Source organism: Bemisia tabaci, chromosome 2 (assembly GCF_918797505.1).
Source record: "Bemisia tabaci chromosome 2, PGI_BMITA_v3".
Taxonomy (NCBI): domain Eukaryota; kingdom Metazoa; phylum Arthropoda; class Insecta; order Hemiptera; family Aleyrodidae; genus Bemisia; species Bemisia tabaci.
In genome coordinates, this window is record NC_092794.1 from 20539719 (window position 1) to 20566747 (window position 27029).

General features: G+C 39.3%; 2 protein-coding genes across 3 annotated transcripts in view; both read right to left on the reverse strand.

Annotated features, from left to right (window-relative positions):
* LOC109043598 (Ca[2+]-channel protein alpha[[1]] subunit T) overlaps window positions 1-27029 on the reverse strand; it is a 370781-nt gene that overhangs the window by 266310 nt on the left and 77442 nt on the right. The window lies entirely within an intron of this gene.
* On the reverse strand, window positions 18314-21261 carry LOC109036160 (uncharacterized). The gene is made up of 3 exons (XM_019050135.2): window positions 21000-21261; window positions 20096-20268; window positions 18314-18485 (listed from the first exon to the last, which is right to left on the reverse strand). The coding sequence occupies exons 1-3, from the start codon at window positions 21031-21033 to the stop codon at window positions 18453-18455; spliced, it is 240 nt and encodes a 79-aa protein (XP_018905680.2). The 5' UTR covers window positions 21034-21261; the 3' UTR covers window positions 18314-18452.

Here is a 27029-nt window from a genome sequence, read left to right on the forward strand (position 1 = left end):
TGTATGGATTTCGGCATTTCTTAATCTCCACCCCTATTTCATTTTTTCAAAGGAACTGCCCAACATTTTCCCAGAACTCTCTTCAAGCCAAGAAGAAAAATCATTGACATTTTAAAACAAATGAAATCAATGTTTTTTTTTTGTTTTTTTTTTTTGACAAAATTGTTGAAATCAAGTGGTTGTCTTTCAAAGGAATAAAGTACGCTAAGAAATTTGCAAAACTACGAAGCAAGATGTATGCGTTCTACAGTTTAAGCGTAGAAATACGATTCCCGACTCTTGGATATCGAAGGCCGAGGACAAAGTTCGGAACCACGTATCTCCGTTTGCGACAGTGGCGTGGCGTGAATGATCGAATGTCGATATTTCCCCGTTTGAAGCTATGGTAAAGAATCGATTATTAAGGTGGGCGTTGCGAACACCCTGTATATCGATCTTTTTCTATAGATTTAAATGGCAGATCAATCGATGAATCGCACAGCACGCCACGCCACTGGTTTGCGAAGTTGCAGACTTCCTGCCATGGTTTATTCATTCTTCAGAAAACTAGCAAGGTGGAGGGATGGTGTTGCGTCCACACCATTTACGTACATATACATACATTGACACCTTGTTACATACAGTTCGGGCCATTTTTTAATTTTTTAAAAACTGCCTTGATTTCTCTTCTCCTTTAGCAGAATATTTCGTAAAAACTTCAAGCTATAAAGTTGGCATCACTGAAAAAAAAACTCCGGCCATGGAAGCCGTACTGACGGGTCATACAGACGTCCGCGCTCCGGGCTCAGAAGCCGCAAGTTCCGGGTTTAGCACCCGGAGCAGATGAAGGTTGAAGGTATACGGCTCCAGCATCTTTCGGCCTCTGAGCCCCGAACGGAAGGTACTTACGTCTATACAGCCCGTAACTTTTTTTCAATGTTGTTTCTCTTCAAATAAATGAATGGGTTGCGCTAGTCACAGAATCGTGTTTTGATGCTTGATACTCATAGAGCAGCTACAAATGATAAAGTCTGTCTAAACAGCAACTTTCTACTTCAATATTAACCGAGATATCGCCCATTGAAAAGCCGGGTTTTTGACGTCATCCACCGCAGTTGTGACACTCTTTGGGTCTTTCACCATACTTCTATCGGTCAGTGTGACGCACACTTGCATTGGTTATTCAACATGAAATTCGGATGAAAGCAAGGTGGAAGAAACCAATGATGTCACTTGGATGACGTCAAAAACCCGACTTTTCAAAGGGCGATATCTCGGTTAATATTGACTGTAGAAAGTTGCTGTTTGGACAGATCTCATTATTTTTAGCTAATCTACGAGGAGTAAGCAGCAAACACGATTTCGTGACCAGCTCAACTGATCCATTAAAAGCGGAAATTTGTAAACACCGCCATGGAGATACGCGGTTTCGCACTTAGGCCATGGGTATGCCGGGTGCTCTCACGCTACGGCGGCGATGACTGCGACGCATCTCCAGTGGCGTGGCGTGAATTGCGATGTATCGATTGTTCTGCCATTTAAACCCATAGTAAAGAATCGATTATTAAGATGTTCGCTGCGAACACCCTGTTTATCGATCCTTTCCCATAGGTATAAATGGCTAGAGTACCTATATTGAGAGAGTATGGCCACTGGCGTTACCACCTCTGATTGGCTCAGCCATCATAGGCTGAATGGAGCCCTTAGGACCCAAAAATGGCGGACGCCATAAATTAATGTAATGCAAAATGACTCAAAATGTAGTTTTCTTTGCTTATCGTAACGAGAACACTATTGGGACTTCTTTACATATTTTTAAGGCTAATCGTGTGCAATTTTTGAGAAAAATTATCTTAGATGTGGTAAGGTTGGCAGCAAGCGCGGTTGGTGATAACCGTCAAAAGTTGGCAATGACCCCCCTCCCATCCACAAAAACCAAAACAAAGCACCGTCATTTTTGGGTCCTAAGCCTCTCCATGGGGCCCAGTGGCCATACTCTCTCAATATAGGTAGTCTATAAATGGCATAACAAAACGATGTATCGCAAAGCACGCCACGCCACTGCGCATCTCCCGTTTCCGATCTGGGCTGCAATCTGACACCGCACGGAGATGATGGCCGGTCGCGGGTCCGTTACGTCACTGACATCACGGTCCGTGCCCGCGCCGCGCCGCACAGTGGATCGAGTCAATTCGAGAGGTCGGACATGAAATGTTTGACTAAAATTGCAAATTTTGATGTTTATTTCGTCATATTTTAAATTGCAAGGGGTGCTTTTGAAAGAAAATTTTACGAGAAAACCAATGAAACCAATTTTAGAACCTCAAATTTTGTTATAAACGTAGTTTTAAGCGTTTAAAGTTTCCAAATTCTGTCCGACCTTTCCTATTGACTCGATCCACTGTGCGCCGCCTGGCCGTTGGTTGCTGCCCTGATATTAGCATCACCGTCGGACGGCCACGGTGCGGTGGTGCGGCGCTGCGCAGCGGGCAAATTAAGATGGTCCCGTTTAATTGCGCAATGGCGTTTGACTCTCATTTGATTCTAGTTATGTCATTCGCCTACAGTTCACACGACGCGGGCAGCTTTTCAGCCGTGTCCATTCTATGATTAGGAGTTTGGAAGGCTTGATTCTTCGGTCCATTTTTTCACCGGCGCGGTCAATCGGCCTTTGTGTCAACGGTGATGTCTTAAATCTGCGTTTCCTAGTAAGTTTCAACAGATCGATGAATAACTGAACGTATTTATGCTAAAAGGAACTATGCATTGGCGGATCCAGCAATTTGGCAACACCGGATTTCCTCCATTTAAACCTATGGAAATGTATCGATTCTTGGAAGAGCCAGATGCTCCGATACTAATCGATTATATAGCATAGGTTTAAATGGAGGAAATCCAGTGTTGCCAAATTGCTGGATCCGCCTCTGGAACTATATTTGTTACACGCAAACCCCATGAATATAGTTCCTTTTAGAATAAATACGTCCAACTACATCAGCCAAAGTACATAATAGAATAACAACTTAATCCGGGGAAAGGCGGCAAAAACTCACAAATCATATTTTTGTCGTTCAAAGAGGATAAAGACAAATTGTTTAGGGAACAGTCAGATCTAAATTCTGTATTTTAACAGAATTTAGGAGAAGAAACCCCGAAAAATTTATCGAAGCACCCATTTTAGCACAATAGCATATCATACTGATGGCGTGGATGGCATCTGTCAGTGCAAACGTTATTTTATACATTCATGAGTCGCTTTTATAGCGCTCTCTGGCGCTCTGCGACGCCTAATCGCCACAAAACTCGGTCTTCCCACAATCGATGAGGGAGTTGACACTCCCTCATCTCATTTAAAACCCCTGTCGCCACCCTCTCACTGAGCGTCCCCTTCGTCTCCTCCCAGGAGGAACCCAATCATCCTTTTAACATGACCGTACCAGACAAGCTGTTTGCTCATGACGTCGAACACGATGTCATTTTCGACGCTATTTTATGCCCATGTTAAATTTTATGACGATATAGTTCATTAGTCCATTACAGATAAGGCCCACAATTTTTTGAAATGCTCGAGTTCTAATTTGTGACATAGTAAGTCACATGTTCGGGCATTCTCGATGCCTATACCCCCAATAAATCGCAGCTTCAATATATCTTTAAAGGCATCGGGTCATAAAATGTCAGAATTGAACATTATTGTTAAAGGCTTTTCATTTTTCTAGCACGATGAGCCTATTATAGTATCGTGACTTTCGAGCGACATGCAACAGGTGGTGTTATGGACCCTCAGCACGGACGAAATCAATTTCTTCGGTTCAATGAGTACTTACCTCTTGATCGAGCATCGACAGGAATTCAAGGCCCTTCACCACTGGCTTGTTAAATATAAGGTCATTAGAGTATTGAGTTGGTACGGTTCATTCTTGGTTGGTGCTTTTTATTTGCCGTTTCGATTGCCGAGTTCAGCGGTACCCACGAAAAATACGTGTCAGTGAGTTTTATCATATTTTTATCCGTGTTAAATTTTACGTGGTAAAAAAGGGTGCGTTTTTCACTAGAAAAGTTTTTTTGGAAACTGCATCCATCGAATCGATCTTCTGAAGCAATTTCTAAGTTTAGGCATGCCTCGGAATCGTGATATGTAGTATGGCTGCAGTTGGTTGAGCTCGGTAAATTGACGGGAGAGTCAGAAAATGCTGTTATTTTCATTGTGGTGTTAAAAAGATTTTGGTAATTTTTTCTTTTTTTAAAAGGAAACCACCAAAACCTCACCTCGAAATTTTCTTTGGATATCTTTTGAATGAATCAAGAAAATTCCTAAAACATTTTAAGAAGAACTGTTAAATGATTTCTTCTTTAGAAAATAAAAACATGAGCGGAGATTTGCAGCGTATATAGCAATCAGAGATAAGTATTTTTTAACTTTAGTCATCTGTGTCCGGTCAAAGGCCACGTATTCTGCTCTGCTACCTTCAGAACTATGCTCTTCCTCAAGCAAAGCAATTATTGATGTCATCTACCGCGGAAAGGCACACCATATGGTTTCATTTGCTTCAGAGTTAATACTTAGTTATCAGTAATGCTCGTGAAGCTAGTAATGCACTCGTTGGAAATATGCAAACCGTTGTTCTATAAACCCAAAATCGTGATATTGACCACGATGACTGAGAACTGACCTCTAGTGTCGGTTTTTTTACAGGCCCGTATGCACCCATCTCTATTCGACGTAAGACTTTGGTATCTGGACACTTTGTATAATTTGGATGTATTTAAATCAAAAGGAACTATATGTATTACAGCATGAACTCTGTCATGCGTGTATTCTTATGAACCTCAGGGCTCATATCAGAATGGATATAGACCCTTTTGATTTAAATACGCCCATTTTTCCGCTAGTCTACAGGAAAACGTCGCGTGCACCAAGCCGCAGTCTGTTCGTGGTACAGGAAAATGTCTAAAATTGATTTTGTGGCGCGCGCACGTCTCAAGTATTGACCTAATTTTTTTCCTCTTTTTTTTGACCGGAAATATTCGTCACTAAAACGCTCATTCCACAAAAAAATCGAATCTATTAGTTGATTCACGTGAATGGTAATTTCTTACGATACATTTGGAATTCGTATTCGCGTGAGGCTCTCATTCAACCTTCAGTCAGATGAAATGAGAGACCATACAACTTGAAAATCTGACAAAAATGAATGAACAACACGCGAGTGTTGGGGGATCGTTATGTTGCTGATATTGTATTTTTAAAACTTCCACTCTACTTTTTAGACTTGAGTACATCATACTACTCTACTGTAGTTTTGTGTATTACCAACCGTCACGATTGTTTCGCCCATCTAGTTTAGGCGTATCGTGTTTAAAATCCTAATCTTCAGTTTCATGAGATTGAATTTTGCAAAAAAGAACCAAGAGCATTCCAATACCTATCGCTATGATTGTGCAAAATTTTTTACCTTGCAAGTATAAACTGATCATCGAAACAAGTCTCATCTCTACTCCCATAATGAAATATAAATTCAAGACGAAAATTACCTTTGTAAATTTAATTTTTTGCGTAATGCCAGTTTTAGCGAAGAATGTAAGTTGCACAATCTTAGCAACATTGCAATGCTCTTGGTTCCTTTTGGCAAAATGCAATCCAATCAGCCTACATCTGGTTATTATGTTTATGAGGGCCCACTCGCATTCTAATTGTCATAAACTTCAGTAATATGAAAACGCCATTCAAGAGGTATACGTCACTCGCCAATGATCTCATGATTTGATTTTGCGTTCATGCAACTTATCTAAATACCACAATATGGAGGGAGTAGCCAATTATATTGATCCCTCTGCGAATTGAAACACGGAATTAAAAACCTGACTTGAGTCTTGATCGGAAAGCGTCGTTATGTGGTGCATCCTGTTTGACTACATTATCATGTAAATTTATGTCAAAAGCGTCCTATGTTTGTAGGTGAATCCGCCTGATCGTCCGCAATGAGTTCCAGGAGAGCATTAGCATCCAATTGGTCAAACTCTATACCTGAGGCAAACGCCTCATTACTCATAGGATATGACTTTAATAGTTCAAGGGTATTTGCGGCTACCCATCGCAGCTGTGGCAATAACTTCATCAAATTCTATGTCCGGGAAATCTGTCAACTGTACACGGATAAAAAAAAAAAAGCACGAGTTTGTTGTGTGATATGGACATTTCCAATTAATTGTGGTAGTACACTAATTAATCGTAGACGTACCCCAATAAATGAGGTTACTAACCCAAATGTTGCGGTACTACCCTAACTTGAGTTGCGGTTCTACCACAATTAATTAGAAATGTCCGTATCATCCAACAAATTGTGGTAGTACCACAATTTTAGGGGATAACCCCGAACACTTTTTTTCCGTGTAGGAAGAATAGGTGATCCTCAGCCATGATCACGGTAGGCAAAGAGGAGAGTTCTATAAACACGTATCAGGGATGGTAGGCACGAAGCATATACACAGAGAGAAATTTCAACACAAAAAAATTTGATTGATATAGGAAGTAAAACACAAAATGACCTGAGCCTTCGGTCGACTCTAGGGTTTCCCAGTTCCTCCATCGTTTTCTGCCCCAAAATCACCGCAAATTGTACCAAAACAACTCAGAATTTGGGTTGGTTTGTGCTTCACTTCTTGCTTCGTAGTAACACAAGAACACAGATTTTTTTATCAGTGTAAAGAAGTTCAGGGCCTCAGAACCTGCCACTAATGATGAAAAAAATATGAAAAAATAGAGGAGAAAAGACTGAGAAACAAAAGCCTGTGAAAATCATTCTGAGCAACCAAAGCAAAAGCATCTTTAATTAGTCGAGTTAAGAGAGGAACTAAACACGCAATTTGGCCTGGAGCTTAGCGCAGAGAGGAATGATGACGAGGACTTGAGATGAAAAGGACAAGCCCTCGGCGCGGCGGCGGTCGGCATGTAACACATATTAGCGCCTACAAGACTGCATGAATACTTCACCCATTGCGCCAAACACAGTGCGATCAGGAGCGGTGGGCGTGAAACGCATAGCGCCTACAAGACTGCAGGAATACTTCACGCATTGCGCCAAACACAGTGTGATCAGCGCGGCGCAGCGGCGGAAGTTAAAATTATTATACCACATTTATGTTTGTTCTTTCATAATTTTTTGGTTCATTTCTTATAAATGGAGAAGCAAAGTTCCGTGAAATTTTGCTAGTAGTGTTGACAGGGCTTTCGCAAAAAATATGTCCAACACGAGTAGGTAAACGCGTCTTATGCACCCCTCCTCCTCCGGCATGTTCAATTGATGTTTTTTATTAATGTTTCAAAACGAATGAGAAGGGGACGGCAAAATACAGAAGGCCCATGGGCGGCAAGTAGGCAAATCGGCCCTGCAAGATCCTCAACATTCTGATTTTGAAAGTGGCTAAGTGATTTGTCATTTAACGCTCTTTTAATTGGAGGGATGAAAATTCAACAAAATTTATGTCTAAGTCAACTTTGACTGTTGCACGAGTTGTCTAAACAATGACCTTCAGCAGTCCATCTCGCCATTTCATCGCCGCGTCCGCGTCGTCTCTCAGATGTTGTACAACTCGCAAGCGCTGTGCGTAGCCGAACTGTAAGTAGGGGGCCAGCCAAACCGAGTGAGGATTCAGAATATCTGCACTCTTACTACTACAAGATACTTCAAAAGAAGGAAAATGTCTACGAGCTTCTATGTAGAGTCGCAACAAAGCGCGAGTACCGCGTGCGTATACTCGCCTCGCCACTCCGCCTCAAACACAACGTAATAAATCGATAATTTCACTCTAGTGTCGTAAATCAGTGGATGAACGTGTTTGTGCGACCATTTTACGACCCTCTGCTCTTGCAAGACCTTCAGAAAAGAGCACAAATGATTTTTAATCACCGTTTCAATTAATGCATGCCTCTAAACATTTTCACTTTTTTTGCAGTAATTCCACCCACATTTTTCCAAACTTTTTAGTGTCCCGGTAGTAAACTACATTACAATATCGAAGACGAAAATGGGATTATATTTTGCAATATATGGGGCCACTATCTCTGGCTCTTCCGTAAACAGCATAGGGAAAGCAATGGCATGTATGTTGTTTCTAAAATGAGCTAGAAATAGTGGTCCCTTATTGCAAATGTGGTTCAAATTATACAAATGTGTAGCTCAATTGCGGTGTTTCCAAATCTTTGCTCCCGTTTTGTTTTATGAAAGAGAATAAATGAGAACTATTGCCTGAAATATGTTCGCAGAATAATCCTCAAACAATGAGGAAAAGTCAGGAGTGTTTTCAAGAAGTGACTTTGAGTATGTTTTTTCAAAAGTGAGTTATGACAGTGAGTTCGCAGCTTTATGAACAGATCTATGCGTTTTGCAATCTCACCGTTTATATGGACCGCGTTAAGCAGAAAGGAGCCAAGCCACATCAGTTATTGCCAAAAATTGGGCAATTTAATGTTTAACATAAAAACGGTTGTGTGGATTTTTGGGCAAACTTCAGTGAATTTTTTACGCAGCACGAAGTAAATTCCTTAAAATTTTCAAAGGAATCCACACAAACGTTCTCTTGTAAAAAATTAAACTGCCCCGTTAAATTTAGCATTAGCTAGTGTGGCTTGTTTCCTTTCTGCTAGACGCGGTCCATGTACTCGAATGGTTCGCTTTAAAAATAAGCTTCAGTTTTCGTTTTTAAGATCGCTCTCTCCATGACTTTTTAGAGTTTTAAAGCTAAACTGGAAAAAGGTTAGACCGAGAAAAGGGTTGAAAAGTTACTCAGCGAAAAGAGTTGGGGATTAAAGCGTTAATAGAGCGTAAAAGAACGAAACTGATTATGAATATCGTCTAAAGAGGAAATACCATTACTTGACATTTACTCCAGACAGCGTCTCGACGTGAGAGCATTGAGACCCGTGTCGGAGATTCCGTTTAATACTTGTTATAAAGGCTCTAGGGAATTTTCACACCAAAGAAATAGCTGAATGACCCCACCGCTTTGTCTCTTAAGCGCAGGTAATTTTCTCACGGATCCTTCAGGGTCCGCTTGTGAAATTCGCATAGGGGTTTACGTGTATACTGCCGTTTGCTGAACCTGTTCCAAAATCGGATTTTGATTTACATTTTCCGTGAACAAGATTAGCCTCATGAATATCAACGTAGCGGATTTCAACGATTCGTTCTCTTGAAATGAACGAATTCCTCGCTCTTTTAAGGATATCGGAGAAGCTGGTAAAGTCAGGTTGTTTAAAAGCTCTCAAGTTTTAAGAATCAATGGGATGAAGATTGTACATTCTAGAAACAATGCAAATAGAAAATGTATATAAAAATAAAATTAAACACTAATCAATTTTATTAAAAATAATATATCTCAATTTTATTTAAAAGAATACATCACAATTTTTTTCCCACAAGGCTTAGTCTGCTTTGTCAACCAGGTATGTGATGAAGTGTAAAATAAATCCTCGAATTCGAGGATGATGATACTGAATATTTAATTGAGCGCAAAGAATTGACTGGCTGTGAACAAAATCATGTGAGGTACTATTCTATTGTCATATTCAAAACTATTAAATTGTCATTCGATGTTCCATTGAAGGACCATCGACGGTGAACTAGCAGACCACGTATCTTGGATTGCGACGTTGCAGGCTTCCTGTCCTACTTTATTTTTAAACTATGCAGGTTTATTTCCGTGAAAATTTGAATTGTGCAAGTCAATTTGGCAACTTTGGAAAGGCGTTACTTTTCTTCGTGCATAGAAACGACCATTTATGGAAAAAATTTGGCATCATATTAATTGTTCAGTTTTATCGAAAGAATGGAGAGGGAATACCCGCATGGTTTAAAATTTAAAAATCTTTAAAACTAACGCAGAGGATGCAGTGCACTTTCATATTTATTTACATATACCAGCCTATAATGCGCTTTGCGGAATCTATTAGGCAGAGTGGCAACAGAAGGCCACCTGCAGCTGTGTGGCCAATTAAAATTGATGCAAAGCCAGTTTGACAAGACAGTGCTTCTCCACAAGAGGATTCAGGCTTAATTGCATCCTGCGTCAAGCACCATCTCTTGAGCACGAACTCTTTAAGGGACCAAAGGAGGGAGGGAAACAGAAGGGATACAGACTATATTGTTGTCTCCGACGGATGGTGTGTTTCATCCCGACCTACCCTAGCAGCAGATTTGCACGAATAAATAAATGAATGAAAATCAACACAACACAAGCAGCAGTCAGCGCCATAAGTTACGATTTGATTGGAGAATGTATTCAGATTTTACTGATATCGATGTATTGCAATGTTATCGGATAAACAATTGCGATAAATTGCGACTTAATTGCATAAATTTGCTATAAAAATCGCTATTTTATCGGCAGCTCTCCATCCCAATATTATCGCTCATGATCAATAAGAATAGAAATTTTATTTTATTGAACGCGATATTGTGGAGATAAAATGTTGACAAGATCGAGGAAATTCGCTCAAATTTTGATGAGCCTAGCCATTTTATCGTAAAAAAATCGCTACTTAATTTGAAAAAATCGCGATTTTCCGTTGAAGAATGCTACTTGGGTGTCTGATTCGAACTCTAAGTCAGCACTGGTTCAAAGTACACCGAAGTACGCAGAAGATAGCACTTACGGCTGTCTTGCCAAATACTAACCTAACATGAAACTGAATTTTACCTTTTTCATGTCCTTTAAAATAAAATCGGTTGAGTTTTAATCATCCCCCAAATGATTTCTAAGAGTCCATCGAATGATTGGTTGCGATTTGACAAAGAACCGAGGCTTCGTTTAATAAAATGTTCCACTCAGAAGCTTCTAGGCCCATTTTCTCAAAACTTCATTTTTGCACTTACGGCTCTCCTCGCTATTACGGCAGCACGGCTCACGAGTTAGCGCTCAGTTCCTTTTGATTGAATGTCAAATCCCGCTTTTCCATTTTCTCGAAAGGAACTGCATTCACTTTTCCGTTGTTTCTTATCCAGCTCACCACGAGTACACCCCATCTTTCCACTTGCACATAGTTCCTTCTAGCATAAATACGTCCAAATGTAGTTTAGTCGCGAGCCGACAACACCGGAGCCATAAAGGCAGGACTTGAAGGAGGGATCTAAAATACCCGTGAAGGGACGGGGGATGGTAGTGTTGCAGTGCGGGAGTCATTTATAGTCCATTGAGATCGAGGAACAAACGGTGTTTAAATGATGTTTACTGCGGCCACGGCGCGGCGCGGCGGCGCGCAAATCGTCGCTCCTGAGATGAAAGGACGTAACCACTTTACCTCATGAGCCCCGGAAAGCATGTTATTAAATGGACAGTAGATGCCACGTGGAAATTGAGTTACGCCCTTACGACGGAAGGACGCGGAGGCTGAATGGATGAGCGAATGAATGATTCCGCGGATGACTCCGAGGCTGAGCTTGAGTGACGAGCGCCCCTCTTGAAGGCGGTTCCCGTTCGAGCGCGGCGGCTTGGCGGGAGCGGAGTGCGTCGAAAATAGAGTACAGCCAAGTGCAGCTCTTGAAAGAACGAGCTTTTCAGTGCGGGTACAGGGTGTCTCAAGGTTAAATGCCAGACCGAAGAAGCGGTTTTCATCGGTCCAAATATAGTTTTTTTGTTTTTGTTTTTTTTTTTTTTTTTTTTTTTTTTATCTCTCCGAAAGTGACTCTAAATGAAGCTGCGGTCTGTGTCATGGTTATAGATCATTTTGATCCTGTGAAATTTCGTCGAAAAACGTTTGTCCGATCAATTTTCGACCGTGCAAATAAATGCCCAATACGCAACTTACACTGGAAAAAAAAAACACATTGGATCGAGAGTCCAGACTCTTGAAAACATTGACAAGAAAAAGGACTCTTGATTCAATCAGATTTAAGCTTAAATCAAAAGGAAATCCGCTCAAATTAAGAGGCTTGGTTCTTGATTTAAGCTTAAATCTGATTGAATCAAGAGTATTTTTTCTTGTCGATGTTTTTAAGAGTCTGGACTCTAGATCCAATGTGTTTTTTCCAGTGTGGTCTACAAAAAAGTTTTCGTCGAAAGCGAACTTATGTCCAATGTTGTCCAATCTCCAAAATGCAAGGCCATGAAAGGTTTAAATTCTATACATTTCGCTGGGTGTGCAGTTAATTTATTATCCGACGTTTTTGGGATACATTTTCAAAATGTGCCAAGAACATGTTTGGTCAACATGATCCAAAACACGAAGAAAAAACTTCAGTTCATTTGGAACACTAAATTGTTCAGTCAAGATACCGATGGATCTCAGTCATGGGAACTAAACTTCCATTCGGGATACCGAACCTGCACTAAAACTCACATTATTTGCAAATTACTTCCGTTTTCTCAACTGATCGAAGTTTGATTATTAGAACTGAAAACCACAAACTGTGAGTGAGTACAGCTAACTTCCGATTGCCAAATCTATCACTTGGCATTTCTACGTCCCATCATTTGGATCGCATTTCCCTGGTAAAAATTGGCAGTAGAATCTGTGTTCCAAAATACCATAGACCTACAGCCGGCTGTACGATTTCCAATAGCTTCTATAGCCGGCTACACAATTTCTTATAGCCTTTTATAGCCGATGGCGATTAAGCAACAGCCAGGCGATAAAGTGTATGCTAAACGTTACTAATTACGGATGCTAGGAGTTAGTGAGTTTTTGGAATACTGCGCTCTTTTTGGGCCGTAGTATCTTGATTTATTTTGCGAGGAAAGCTCCGTACTTTCGATGGATGCCTGCAATTACTAATATATTAGAGCGCTTTCAGTTTCGTATGATACTGTGCAATACCTCTGGTGTGAAATAGTTGCTTCAAGCGCCGTGGCAGGCGGGCAGCCAGCGCGAAACACGCATTGGCGCCTACAAACCTAACAAGGATACTTCACGCGTTGCGCAATGCGTGAAGTATCCCCGTTAGGTTTGTAGGCGCCAGTGCGTCGCCGCTCCGCTTTGTGTTAGGCTCTAATATTTAATCTCGCGGAGTCAGCGTTATTCAACTCATGATTTGGAAATGTTTGCACATCCTGTATGGATTATTCTCATTTTAATTGATGAAAAAAAATATGTATTAAAGGAAAATATAATGTGTGTTTTGTAAATATTAAGGTGGTTTCGTATCAAACTTAATGATTTCCAAAGCACACGAATTTCTACACAATTTCTTAAAGCCTTTTATAATCGATGGCGAAAAAGCAACATCCAGGCGATAAAGTGTGAAGCCTGGCGATAGGAACTATCGCCCGGTTGCATAATTTTTTATCGCTTCGTATAGCTTGGCCGTATGATTTTCTCCGCATTCTACAGCCAGCTATATGATTTTCTGTAGCATTCTTTAGCCGGCTATAAGAATTCCTATGGTATTTTGAAACGCAGCCCTTATCGCCAATTTTTACCAGGGTTAGCAAAAATGAACCAGAGCGATTACAGTTCGTTTTCAAAATCGTCCAACCTCTCCTTTTCTTTTAAAAATACTTAATAAATGCATATTATTCAGATTTACAGAGTTATTTTTCTTTATAATTAACCATTTTTTGGTGGGAAGAAAAGACTATTTGCTATTCCGGGAGATTTTTTAGATAATTATGGAGAGGCAACATTTTCACAACACTGTATAATCACTCTGGTTCTTTTTTGCTAAATGCAATCCGTTTTATATTCTAAACTTGTTGGAATGGAAATAGCATGATTGAATTTGATTCATTTTCTTGCATAGCTTTGGCAACCCAGAGGGAGAAATGCAAAATATCTCAGCGTTCCGGGGCTTTATAGTTTATAAATCTTTCACATCTTCACATGTGCGTAATTTACACCGAAGGGTGGAGCCTCGTAAGGGCTGCAACTAATAGTTCTAGGGGTTGAAGCGCGGTTCAGACGTGGAGCACACTTCACCGGACCATTAAGGTACTTGACCTGAAACATCCCCAGACGAGATTTATCTTGTGAGGCATCCATATCCAAGCGAAAAGATTCACTTAGCACCTTGAAACGAGATGCAATCCATGAGAGATTTTTGTAAAATTAATACTTGACATGGAAGTCCACAAAACAAATGTGTACTTTATTTTGAAAAACAATTTTTATTCTTGTGAATCTTACAAACTTATGCGTACACAAAATCGCGAATCGGGAAACTAGCACTTAATCAACACAGAAATCAACTGGGCCTCATTTAAATTTAAAATTCAAGAAGTCAATCAAAAGTTGGCATCTGTGGTTCCAAGATGGCTAACTCTCGACGCTTGTCTAGTTTTTATTGAAGAAAGAAACCGACAATTAAGTCAGCTTGACAATATTACACACGAAGATGGACAGCGCTGCTTTGCTTTTACATCAAATTAACGTACTTGATATGCGCAGTAAATGAAATCATATTTGCGATAAACCCGTGTGTCGTTCCGGCCGGGGAGCACTGTGTTATGTTTTTGAGGGCTTTTGAAAATCACAATGGACCTACTTTTGAATGCTATTCTTTTAGTATCAGTAGATTCTGACTAAAGGAAGAAAAAAAACGAAAAAAAGAGAAAAAAACATGGAAATGCAAATTTTTGTTGAAGCACCATTCAACGACCAAGTATATTTAAAAACAAGTTTGGAAATTTCAAAAATCCGACGGGCAGTGCCTGGAAGCAGAATCTAAAATCTGGTTTTCGATTAGAAGAGGGGAAAAAAATAATTAAAAAGCCTTGGAGATACGGCGCGGCGTCTTCAACTTTCAAATGCGTTTTCCTCAAATCTAAGTTTTTTACCGTACTTGTTCAAGTAGTTCTGTAGTTCTTCAAAAATCAATCAATTATATACCTTCGTGGCCGTTCATGCGACCAGACTTCAAACGCTCTTTTTTCCGAGCTTTTGGTCCATTTTTAGGATGCGCAGATCCGGTGTTTCAATGGGAGGGTTTTCAACATACAGTAACTTTTACATCGAACAGCGGCGAGGCGTAAATGATCGATCATCGATATTTTCCCATTTGAAGCTGTGATAAAGAATCGACTATTAAGGTGGTCGTTACGAACCCTGTTTATCGATCCTTTACCATAGGTTTAAATGGCAGATCAATCGAAAAATCGCAGCGCACGCCACGCCACTGACATTGAACATTCCCAACTTTCTCATCCCTCCCGCAAGCGGAAATCCGATACAGTTGAAAGTGTCACGCGAGTGGAACTTGCGACCGAATTAAAACCAGAAGTCAGTGAGATGATGAATTCCACCCTTCGAAAGAGCTCGAATCAAAAAGGGATGCAGGGACGAAGTCAGCCTCTCAGGGAAGGATGACTCATCGGGACAGGGACGAAAATTGTGCAAAATAGGAAAGAAGAAAGTTCCAAAACATTTTTGTCTCCTCCTTGCAGTGTTGCCCATTCGTGTATTTTCCCTTCTTTAATTTTTTTTAATAAGTAATAACTGCCTTCACTATCCGCGCAACGTGCCATTTGTATTTTCAGGAGGTCCGTTCCGCAAAAAAAAATAAATAAATAAAAATATAAAAAACATTAAACCGTCAATCATTGCGGGCTAAGTCGCCATGGCATGGTCGCCTTTGCACCGTGGTGGTAAAGTGCGTCCAAATGTTTCTTACAATTGCAAGTTCCCGTGTTTAATGAGTCTCTAATTGATTTAGTAGCGGTCAATGATTAATTTTGATAAATTAACACTTATTTAACTCATGAAGAATTCGCACATGAGGTTAAATCAGTTTGTTTCGGTTTCAACCAAGAGGTCGATATTATATCGAATGACATAGTCACTAAATCAGTCTATACAATCGAGAGGTCGTTATACTAACACATCGGATGAGACAGCAGAGTAGAGTCTCTATATAGAGAGTTAAGACAATGGACATGGATGTCACAACCGGGAATGAAGGTTACACAAATCGGACGTTTTTTGTAATTTTTGATGACCCCATTCCCAAATTCTTATCTCCGTTCCATATCTCATTTCATTTGTTCCTTGCCGTACCCCCAATGTCTCGGTTCATTCCAGTTTTTAATCTTTGCATGACTGGTGAAACTGTAATCTTTATTCCCGTGTGTGACACTGTAAAGACCTAAAATACGGGAACCGATCAGACATGGATTCGCCTTGTCTTTACTCTCAGTATAAAGGGACTCTACAGCAAAGTAGGCAGGACGTCTAGCATCAGAAAAACCGGAAAAACTGGAAAATATCAGGGATTTTGGCCGATCAGGAAAAAATCAGGAAAATCGGAAAAATTGGACGTTTTATCAGGAATTTTTCTTACGCGAATCTCCTCAGCAGAGAAGTCTTACCGCTTTTTGCCTACCATGCCAGGAGTCGTCGAAAAATCAGGAAAATATCAGGAATTTTCAAAATGAAAAAATCAGGAATTTTTTATAAAATATCAGGAAAATATCAGGATTTTTCAAAATGAAAAAATACTAGACACCCTGGTAGGGCATCCCTTGATTTCACATACATGGATTTGAAGATTGGCAGCCGTGGATCCCTTCTGAAGGGTTCCTAGAGTGAGATGTTCCCGGGTCCTCACGCTACATTGCGTTTTGTCCTTCCCCTCCCCTCCTCCTCCCGGGCGCCAAACTTGAGCTTCGTTCGAGCGAAATCTGATCCGTATAAATTGTTATTTAATTCAATTTCAAGCGGGGGATCATTACTAATGTTCTGTTTTTCTTGGCGTTCTTCATACTTCATTAACTCGACCCCTGGGCGATTGGTTCTTTGCAGTCTCCGCCGCGCTGTTTATTACCATATCTTTGAATACTTAACGTCCGCGGTCGGGCTTATCTTACTTCAAAGTCCTCGCTTAAGTTCCACTTTTCACACTTTTGCTTCAGAAGAAAATACTACTTCCAGTGCTCCCATTTCCCGGAACTAGTTCCAAATTTCGGAATTTTTTTTTTTTTTTTTTTTTTTTTTTTTGAGAGCTTGCGCACTCTAGGTATAGTTCATTGGCCTTAGTCGTGTAGACAAACAGCCACCGCTAAATGATGGGGAGATTACAACATCAGTAGAAACAGAAGTACAAAGGAAGAAACGAAGGAAGAAACGAAGAGAAACATCCATGCCACTCCACGGTGACAAGATCTGAGACCATCAAATCTTGCCCCCGAGGCCGGGATTCGAACCCGGGACATCTAGGTCTGTGATCAGTTGCGCTAACCACTGGACCAACCGATGTCGGCTCGGAAATTTTGATATTTCCCTGTATTATCCCGGAACTTTTGAATTTCCCGAAATGTTCCGGATCTTTTGCATTTTCTGGAACTCTCTTGGAACTTTAGAAAAAGATCTAAAAAGCATCCCGGAGCTTTTGACAGTCATGTACTGAAAAAAAAATCTCGGTGTATGTACTAAGAAAAGGGTAAATTACCAAGAATTCAGGGTTCTATTTGATCCCAGTTTTTTCTTGGTAAAATTACCATTTATGGAATTGGTAATTTTACCAAGAAATCTCGGTAAAATTATTGAACTTTCTCGGTAATTTTACTGGACCTTGGTAGAAACGCCAATATTTTTTATCGACTGTGGTAGAATTACCGAGATAAAATGACAACACTGGTAAAAAAAACCTCTTGGACCAATGCCGCGGTGCATTGACTAAAGAGTGCAGTTTCTTGTCGCCGGATATAAGAGTCTTGAACTCTTGTTTCAAGCTGATTTTGCATTGATTCAAGCGGATTTTGCATTGAAACAAGAGTCCAGACTCTTAAATCTGGCGACAAGAAACTGCACTCTTGAACCAAGAGGTTTTTTTTAACAGTGAAAGTTACCGGGAATCGATTACCAATAAAAGTGGTATTCTTATCTGAAAAAACAGTAAAAATAACGGTTTTTAGGTAAGCTCACCAGTGTCTTGGTAAAATTACCAATTATTGGTAAAAAAAAAGTGAGATGGTAAAGGTACCAACGGACCATGGTAAAAACGCCGAGAATTTTTTTTCAGTGCGGAACTTTTGAAATTCCCGAAATGTTCCGGATCTTTTGCGTTTTTTTTGGAACTCTCTTAGAACTTTAGAAAAAGATCTAAAAAGAATCCCGGAATTTTTGACAGTCATGGAGTGAGAGAAATTGGAACAAAAAAGTGCCGAATACCGGAGCCTTTGACGGACATTGAATGGGTGCACTGCTACTTACGTGGATTTTTCTTTATACTAACCAGAGCGTGTTATGACGTGCTTTCAAATATGCCAATACACCATCAAACCTTTTTTTTCGGCAATTATCTAATACAGGATTTATTTTTCTTAAGTGACTTCTACATCGATGTTAAAACTAGTTAAATGTCTGAGAGGAACAAATCCTTTAACTCAAGACGTTTGTGTAGTTTTTTTATATTTTTTATGTATTCGCTAGGAGTTTCATATTAAAAAGCACTACTTAGTTTTCTATAGTAGTCGCACGGTGTACCACGGTAGAGATCATTCACCCGGAATGGCTGATCACTTGAGAGAAGTAGCTCATCCATATTTCATGATCGAACCTGTTCACAAGTCCCGAACAGCTTCAAAACAGAAATACATAATCAAATCAAAATAAATCCATGACATAACAGCTTAACAAGTTTCCACTAGATACTATAAATAAATCACTATTTACCATCAGATGCATATGTATACGATCGAAATGCGTGAACCTGTGTGTCGTTTTACATTTTTGGATGGGGCGGAACCTATACTGTTTCCAGTTTGTCAAATACTTCTTCAAAAATTCCCGTTTTACTCAACGTGCTAAAGTTACTCAGACGACTTATATCCACGCATAAATGGTCCGCGTTTGAAAAACAGAGAGCGCATTATCCTTTAATCCTCCCAAACTACACTCAAAATCTCTGTTATCGCCCTACTGATGGCTGATGGCTGGTTATTTATATGAAAATATTTTGCTTCCAAATATTGAAGTTCATTACTTCGCATGACTGTGATTATTCATATTTTTACCACGGTAAGTAACTGGTCAGAAAAATAATGAAAAAATAGACAGGCATATATTTAAGAAAAAACACTGAAGACATTATCAACCTAACCAGGGCCGGATTAAGGGGATGGCCACATGGGCCGCGGCCCATGGCGCCAAATCTAGGGGGCGGCAAATTTGCAATTTTTTTAAATGTAGGTATAAAAAAAATCGAAATTAGAAAAAAAATTACAAACGAGAAAAGGCAACAAAATCTCTCATTTCCTGAGAGTATAGTAATTTCTAATTTTGTCGTCTTTCAGTGATACAAGAGACAGCACCTTTAATTAATCGAGTTAAGAGAGAAACCAAACACGCAATTTGGCCTGGAACGGCGCGACTTAGAGAGAAATGATGACGAGGACTTGAGATGAAAAGGAGAAGCCCTCGGCGCGGCAGTCGGCATGTAACACATATTAGCGCCTACAAAGACTGCACGAATACTTCACCCATTGCATCAAACACAGTGCAGTCGCTGCAGTCAGCGTGAAACGGCTAGCGCCTACAAGAATGCATGAATACTTCACGCATTGCGCCAAAGACAGTGCAGTCTGCGCGGCGCGGCGGCGGAAGTTAAAATCATTAAACTACATTTATGTTTGTTCTTTCATAATTTTTTCGTTCATTTCTTCTGAATGGAAGGCCTTGTCCACACAGAAATAGGTTTACGAAACTTAACTTTCGCGTAAAGTTCCGTGAACTTTGGCTAGTAGTGTTGACAGGGCTTTCCCAAAAAATGTGTCCAACACAAGTAAACGCGTCTTCTGCATCCTTCCCCCGCTGGCACGTTCACTTGATGGTTTTTATTGATGTTTCCAAACGAATGAGAAGGGGGCGGCAAAATACAGGCGGCCCATGGGCAGCAAGTAAGTAAATCCGGCCCTGAACCTAACTCAAGACGATTTTGGCCCTCAGGGAGTAGGCCACAGTATGAACACAGTGGCGTGGCGTGAATTGCGATACATCGATTGTTATGGCATTTAAACCTATGATAAAGAATCGATTATTCAGGTGTTCGCTGCGAACACCCTGTTTATCGATCCTTTTCCATAGGTTTAAATAGCATAATAATCGATATATTGCAAAGCACGCATGCAAGTGCAAGACGAGCCAGCTCAAAATCTTGATTACATCATACGAAAGAAGAATTAAACTTACAAAATCGCACAACCAAAAATGAGACCCAAAATTGACATTGCCACGCTGATGATGTCTGTCATGAAAGACGATATCTGGGAGGAATGGCAACCAATGCGGTGCCTTCAAATTGATTCCAGAATGGTCGAGCATATTGTGGCCAATTATAAACACGCTGATCGCAACAATCCACCCTGAAAAATTAAGAAGTCGTACTTTTAAAGGACAATTGAGAGGCTTGGAGGACAAGGCGCATAAGTGCAATTTTCACTGTTTCGAGAAATACATGTTGGAAGTTTCAAAATTACGTAGATCTTCATCACGGAGAGAAAATTCAAACTGACTTTTTGATGCTCAAAAATTAGAATCTGGGGGCAAATTTTTTCACAGAATATGTATTAAGACTAGTTTCATTCGAAATCATTAGTATCTCAATTTTTTCAAGAACTGCACTCATGCGCCTCGAAGCCACTTAATGGTGATTTCTTTCTCATTTAAGATGACTCGCGACGAAAACTTACTTAGGAAATGTCATGGGGGGGGAGGGCTGATAATGAACTTATCAGATTGAATTGTATTACTGATCGCAACTTACTTGTTGTTTGGTTCTGTTGTGATGTGAGGATTTTTTCCCCTAAAAATACTAAAAAAATCATCAAATCACATCAGAACCGGCAAAAAAAGTTTTTTTGGAATTCGGAGGACAGAATTGAAACGACGCTAGATCACATTATGCATGTGTAAAAATGCAAAGTCTGTAGACTAGAATAGTTTCATGTAGCATGATATGATAATTTAATTTCCAGAGAAAACTGTCAATATCCTTAGAAGTTCCATTGTGCAAACTCTATCTAGATATTCAACTGACGTTGGTTTGTCATTTTACTAAAAAAAAGAGGAAAAAGAAACCCCGAAAATTACTCACCGAAGTACACTGGAACAACAAAAAATGGCGTCATGCTAATCAAGAAGAACACAGTTATTTCGAAAGGATGCCACGCAAACGTCACGAAGCTGGTTGGGTGTTTATACTTGTGATGCACACTGTGAAATTTCTTGAATAGCCATCCTGAATGAAAAATCCGATGACGCCAGTATTCCTCATGATCCTGTTCGATCGAAGATTTACTCAGTCACACGAAAATATGCACGAAACACAAAAAGCGTCAGATTTTCGTCAAATTGTTTATTCCAACTGATATGACTATTTATCACAATAACAAACGTTGTTTCTTTACCCTTTGGTTGTTATATTTATATTTTTACTATTTCTAATAAAAGTGAATGGTTTTCCCATTGAAACCAAAAGAAACAGCTCAAGCTCAATACATGAGACCCTCTCCCTTTCTCCTAAAATATTTAGCGAAAAAAATATCGGACTTTATCCTGCAATCACTTTTTGCGTTTTTATAACTTTCTCAGTGTAATAAACTTGTCATAAAGCGAGGAGCCATTAGAAATTGGAAACTTGGCCGTCCGATTATAATTGTTTCCGAGTAGGAGTGAAAGCCTCTAATGATTAACTTATATAGGCATGCTTTTTTATAGTAGTGCGTTCTTGAGACAATATTAATGTCAGCAAGTATGAACTGTAACACTGATTAAATTTCAAATGCAAAAGTTTAAGAGGTAGATGATTTAAATTAATGAGAAGTGCGTTGTTAATTGATCTGACCTAAATATTTTAAATAACGTGGCTCTGGGCAATGTTTTACCTGTGTAAACTAATGAAACTGTTACACACAAGAGGTACTGACAAGTGAGTGAACTTTCTGCAGGTAAAACTACACATGAGGCACAGCAAAAAAGACTGAAAGCCACCCTTTAGCGCACAATTTGCGTAGCTTGAAACACGCTTACTCACACTTCTTACGCGTACGGCATGCATAGTTTTCCTCATTGGTCGGCAATTCAGGTTTGACGAGAGAGATGCAAAAAAAAAAAATAAATAAATGGATAAACAAACAATTACTTGCACACTTTTTCTCGTGTAGGATTTGAACCGTTTTCAATCGTTTATTTACTTCTCATTTCGTTGTTTTGTGGAAAAAAAAACCCTGAACCAATTGCATTCACACGTAAAGAATGTTCACAACAGTTCGCAAATTTTTTTGTTTATTTATGTCAGATTTTATTGTGTCTCTCTAAGCGCGCTGGGGAGTGGATTGCAGACATTTTCCACGTGCTTCTCGTAATTTTTGTGCGATTTTACTTTGGATTAGCGATTTGCTTGGCCGTATCCTTTGCATGCAGTGTATAGAATCATTGAAAAAAGAAGAAGAAGAAAGAAGTACTCGGTATCGAGCGACCTGGTTGAGAAGAGTACCTGCCAAAGAAGTAAAACTGGGCCTTGAATCAACGTCCACCAAAACTGGGAACCATCTAAATTAAAGTACACTTTTGACAAAGGTCCTTGATTGAGAATGTAGCAAAATAAAGTCCCAGCGACTAGTGATACATTAAAGAATCCTTTGCATACTTCCAAGATCCCTTCGTTTACCAAGTCTGGAGCCATGAATTCTTTAGACTGAATTTTCCACAATGCACAAGCATCCTTTTTTTTTACGTAAAACGCGTTCTGTAAAGAATGAAAAAATAAGTACCTAAGGTAATAAAAAAAAATTGAAGAAATAAATAAAAAAAAATGTATGTTTCTTTGCGATATTTTCGAGAAAATTCCTTGAATGGAAGAACATCTGAAACTTTATCCTCTTGAAGAATAAAATTAGTAGGTATAAGAGAACGTTATTTAAATGCGACAAAGGAGGTCCACATTCTTTCAGTTTGACCATCTATTTGGAATTGAATTACTTTCACCTAAGTCGTGCGCCTCTTCTGAACATTTAGTGTTTTGTTTACTTTAAATGTATATGATAATAAAATAAATATGCATAATAACAGAAGAACTCTGCAAATATGTCTCTAATACCTACGTGAATCAATCCTGCTGTGCCCAGGTAGACGACTAGAATGAATATGTACAAGCCAATAATGAAGTGCGGCAAATTATTCAAATGCAGTCTGGCTAAAATATCTCTTTCTCCATGGAGGATATTTTGACAAGATACATTTGCTTGTGGTAATTTTTTTGAACAGAAATATGTCGTCGATACAGGTTGGATAAATAATGATGCATCGTCTGAAAAACGCAAAAAAAAAGAAATGAAAACTGGTGTTTGAATGATCCCTGAACTGGCATGTTCGTAAATTTAATTCATTGCAAGCCCATGATACCACTATTCCATCACGACGGAGCTCGTTTTGCATACACTGGAAACTGTAGGCGAACTTTTAGTGTGGTAGAATCACCTATACACGTTCGATTAAGGGATATTTTTTGTGTGGTCTGAATACGCGTAACATTTGCTGTGATACCGCACTGCAATTGTTGCCTACTGTAAAAATTGAAGGCGAACTGACCCTGCGTTTGTCACCTCTTCCCGTATCGTAAAAAACGCAGTTCCGCAGTTCAAAGAAAGCCATTCCGAGGATTGAAGCAAATGTCAAGTAGTTACTTTAAGGGAGTTTGGAACAGCAGCGTTACGATCAAGTAACACGGGGTTAATGGGTACCGAAAAATCGGGAAAATCGCGTCAAGTACGTAATTTTCATGGAAAACCCCTTAGACGTTGCCAAAGGGGCAACGTCGAAGGGGTAAAATTGGCTGCACAATTTAGGAGTTTGGAACATATGCATAGCCTTGCTATAAGGTTTGTTTTAGCTCGCATAGCCCGGTTATAGGGTGTCTTACCGTCCCATCAGCCCATCCATACGGCTAATCAAACATCAAAATACTGTAGCCGGACTATGTAGGCTAAAACAAATTTTATGACCGAGCTTTAGCTTTATTCCAAAATATTCTGCCCAAAATTTGGTTAGCGCATTCTTCATCCAGAAAAAATTCTGAGGTACGTTTAAAGCGTTTGACTGTATATGTTTTGGTAAAAATATGAAACATGGCTGAAAATTTGGCAAATTGAAATGCAGTGAGGGTGATTTTGGTTGAATCTGCCCATTAAATATACTCATATGAATTTCCGCTCCAAATAATTTTTGACTTGGAAAATTCGTTTTGGTTTTGCAGTGACGATTCTAGAAAGTTGGCAACACATTAAATGTAATCGATTCTTGGTGAGGCAGTTTGCCCCACCTAAAATCAATTTTTTCAAAGGATTTTCATGCAAGAAAAACAGTGTTGCCAAATTGCAAAATCGCCTCTGGGGTTTTGGAGATTTAGGAACAGCATATTATGCAGACTGGCACCTACCTTGAAGCAAGATGAAGCAGTGCAGAAAGAAACAGTAACGGCGAAAACATAGAAATGTAAGCCAGGTGAGGACCAAGTATTACTCGCAATACTTTTAGGAATATCTCTGAGTGGAAAAAGGGAGCAATTCCCGACAAAATGTCCTTCGACAATTTTCCTGATTTCATAAGAGCTCTCTCGCTATTTTTGCAGGACTTTGTGTGAAGTCGGTTCATTTTCTCAAAAAGATTACTTAGATTTTCCACTAAGATCGATGACAGTTTTTGTATTCGCTGGATTGAACTCATTAGTTCTGTTTTTCCAGACTTTTTCGAGAGGAAAATGACTTTCGCTGAAACTTCAAGTGTTCAACGTCTATCCAAAAGTCCCCGACTCTCTTGGTTAATTTTTGGTGTGTCTTCAGCTTATGAAAAAGTTGAGGTCACCATACCAAGAAAAAAATGTTTCATGTTGTTGAAAATGAACGTAATAGGTGAGAATTTTTAATGTTGAGGGTATAACGGCAATGGAGAATAAAACTGAATGCATTCCTTAATGCACGGTTCCTACGTGGAACAGTGTCTGAGCTAGGCGTAAGTCGAAGTCCCTCTGTTCATTCAAAATTATTGAGTACAGCTAAACCATCTCGTATCATCACTCATCAAAAAAAAAAAAAAAAAAAAAAAAAAAAATTCTTAAAAGAAATTGGAATAAATGTCAAGCACTTGAACAGAACTACGCCTATATTACTGAACTATTTACGCGTAACACATGGTTCGCGTCAGGCAGAACAGTTAGAGCCTCTCACAACAATAGATGCTCACAGACTGTGTGAAAGCCGCTATATAGGAGAAATTTGCGGAAGTCAAAAGGGCTGCCTAAATTTGCATCGACGCGAAAAGAGCGAAAAATCCTCCCACCACGTAATTTTTCGAAAAACACTCTTCTACTTCGCAGCATAAAACCAGGCATTTTTATCTTCTTTCACGCACAAGAAACCTCGTAACGTAGTTACGTACGAAATGTTTTATGCACGAGTTTATCATATATATATGCGTGGATAAAAATTTTCCTCATATACCACCTCGAGCATTGAATGTACAATTAATAGTTTGAATTATTATATAAGGTATCAGATGAACCGACCACAACGATATCAGTATCAAAAATGAACTCATCTGACCTTGAGTAAATACTTTATGCGAACATTTGGAATTTGTAATGATGCATTTTAGTTTTAGTATGCACAAGGTGCCATTGACTCCGAAATGAAAAAAAGATGAGTGAGATAACAGAGGAATTCAGTAAAACATCTAATTAAAATGACAGATTTATGAGGTGCTGTTACTCAAGCATCGATGGTTGAAATCAAAACATATCTCGGTCGGAGTGTTTTAAAATTGTCGATTTTGTTTTATTTGTTTTAACAGACTATCTTAAATATATTTTTACCTCATCAACATGTTATTATATTTTTTATTTGATCTCAAATATCACATTTCAACCGCGTGAGATATGAGTTCTTATCTTTTATGCGAATAAACGAGTAACACGCTAACGTGTGCGTGAGCTCGAGAATACCAAATCGGAATAGGTATGTTTTTATTTTCTGGACTTTCACTTTTCCGACAAGAAGCACTGATTGTAAAAAGTCCCAGATTTTAAGGGAGATCCGAATACTGAGGTAGAGGAGAATACTCATTTCCAATTATATTAACAATGATTACTTAGACGTAGCGTGAACTCTAGCTCATACAAAGCCACTCTTCTTTTAAGAAGGGCACTTTTTGGAACTTCTCAGTAAAGGGACATTTTTTTATCACGAGCATTAAATTGTGACATTCTAAAGTCTCATGAGGGGTTAATTACTCATATTGAAAATTGTAAAAAAAAAATTATTAGACCCATGTGAGGAGAATCCCATTCTTCCCCTCTGAGTTTCATTTAATGAAGGTAACCTCTCGAAGCGTTACTCTGAAAAATGAAACGTCACACACATTGCCAATTTTGAACATGTTTTTTGAGAAACTGTTTTTAATTCAATTGTCTCCTCAAATAGTAATCCTGGAAAAGTTTCAAGTGCATATGTAGGTTTAATACAACATAAAGGTGGTACAATTGATGTTCAGCAGTTTTTATAACAATTTCGAAATTTATTTTCCGTTTTTTCGCCATCACGGACATTACATAGTCCGTTTCGTTCAAAAGCATCTTTTCCACAAAAATATTATTTTTAATAAAAAATAATACTTTATTTTACTATATGCATAGGTCTTCGACGAAATACAGGGATGTCTTTTTAATCCTGAATTCTTCTTTTAAAAAAATTTCCTAAGAGCCGAATAAGCACATTTGCACCCGTATAGACAAACATCCGCTGAGGCTTATTTCACTCTGTGTCCCTATTAGAGCAGGTTAAAATTACGTGTAGTTCAAATCCCCCGGGATCAGATGAGCTTGTCGCTGATTCGCTCCCTGCGACCAATAGGGCCCCTTTTTCCTCCAGGGATATCCATGCGTTCATAGTTCTCTCGAATGAATGGTGTTTCTCCTACGTCCGGAATAATTTACTTCGGTCCGAAGTCGTAAGCATTACTCCTTTTTTAACAACCAAAATTTCGAGGAAACCGCCCATTTCTAACTGTACACGACTTTCCGATGCCGAATGAATGTCTTTGATTAGCAGTTGTCATGTAGTGTTGTTGAATA

Excerpts from the sequence above, each read along its gene's own strand:
- LOC109036160 (XM_019050135.2), bottom strand. The coding sequence starts at position 21,033 with ATGACGCCATTTTTTGTTGTTCCAGTGTACTTCG. Across the intron at positions 20,269-20,999 it reads TGTTGTTCCAGTGTACTTCG|GGTGGATTGTTGCGATCAGC; the intron begins GTGAGTAATTTT and ends TTAATTTTTCAG. Across the intron at positions 18,486-20,095 it reads ATTTTTGGTTGTGCGATTTT|CTGTTCGGGACTTGTGAACA; the intron begins GTAAGTTTAATT and ends TCTGTTTTGAAG.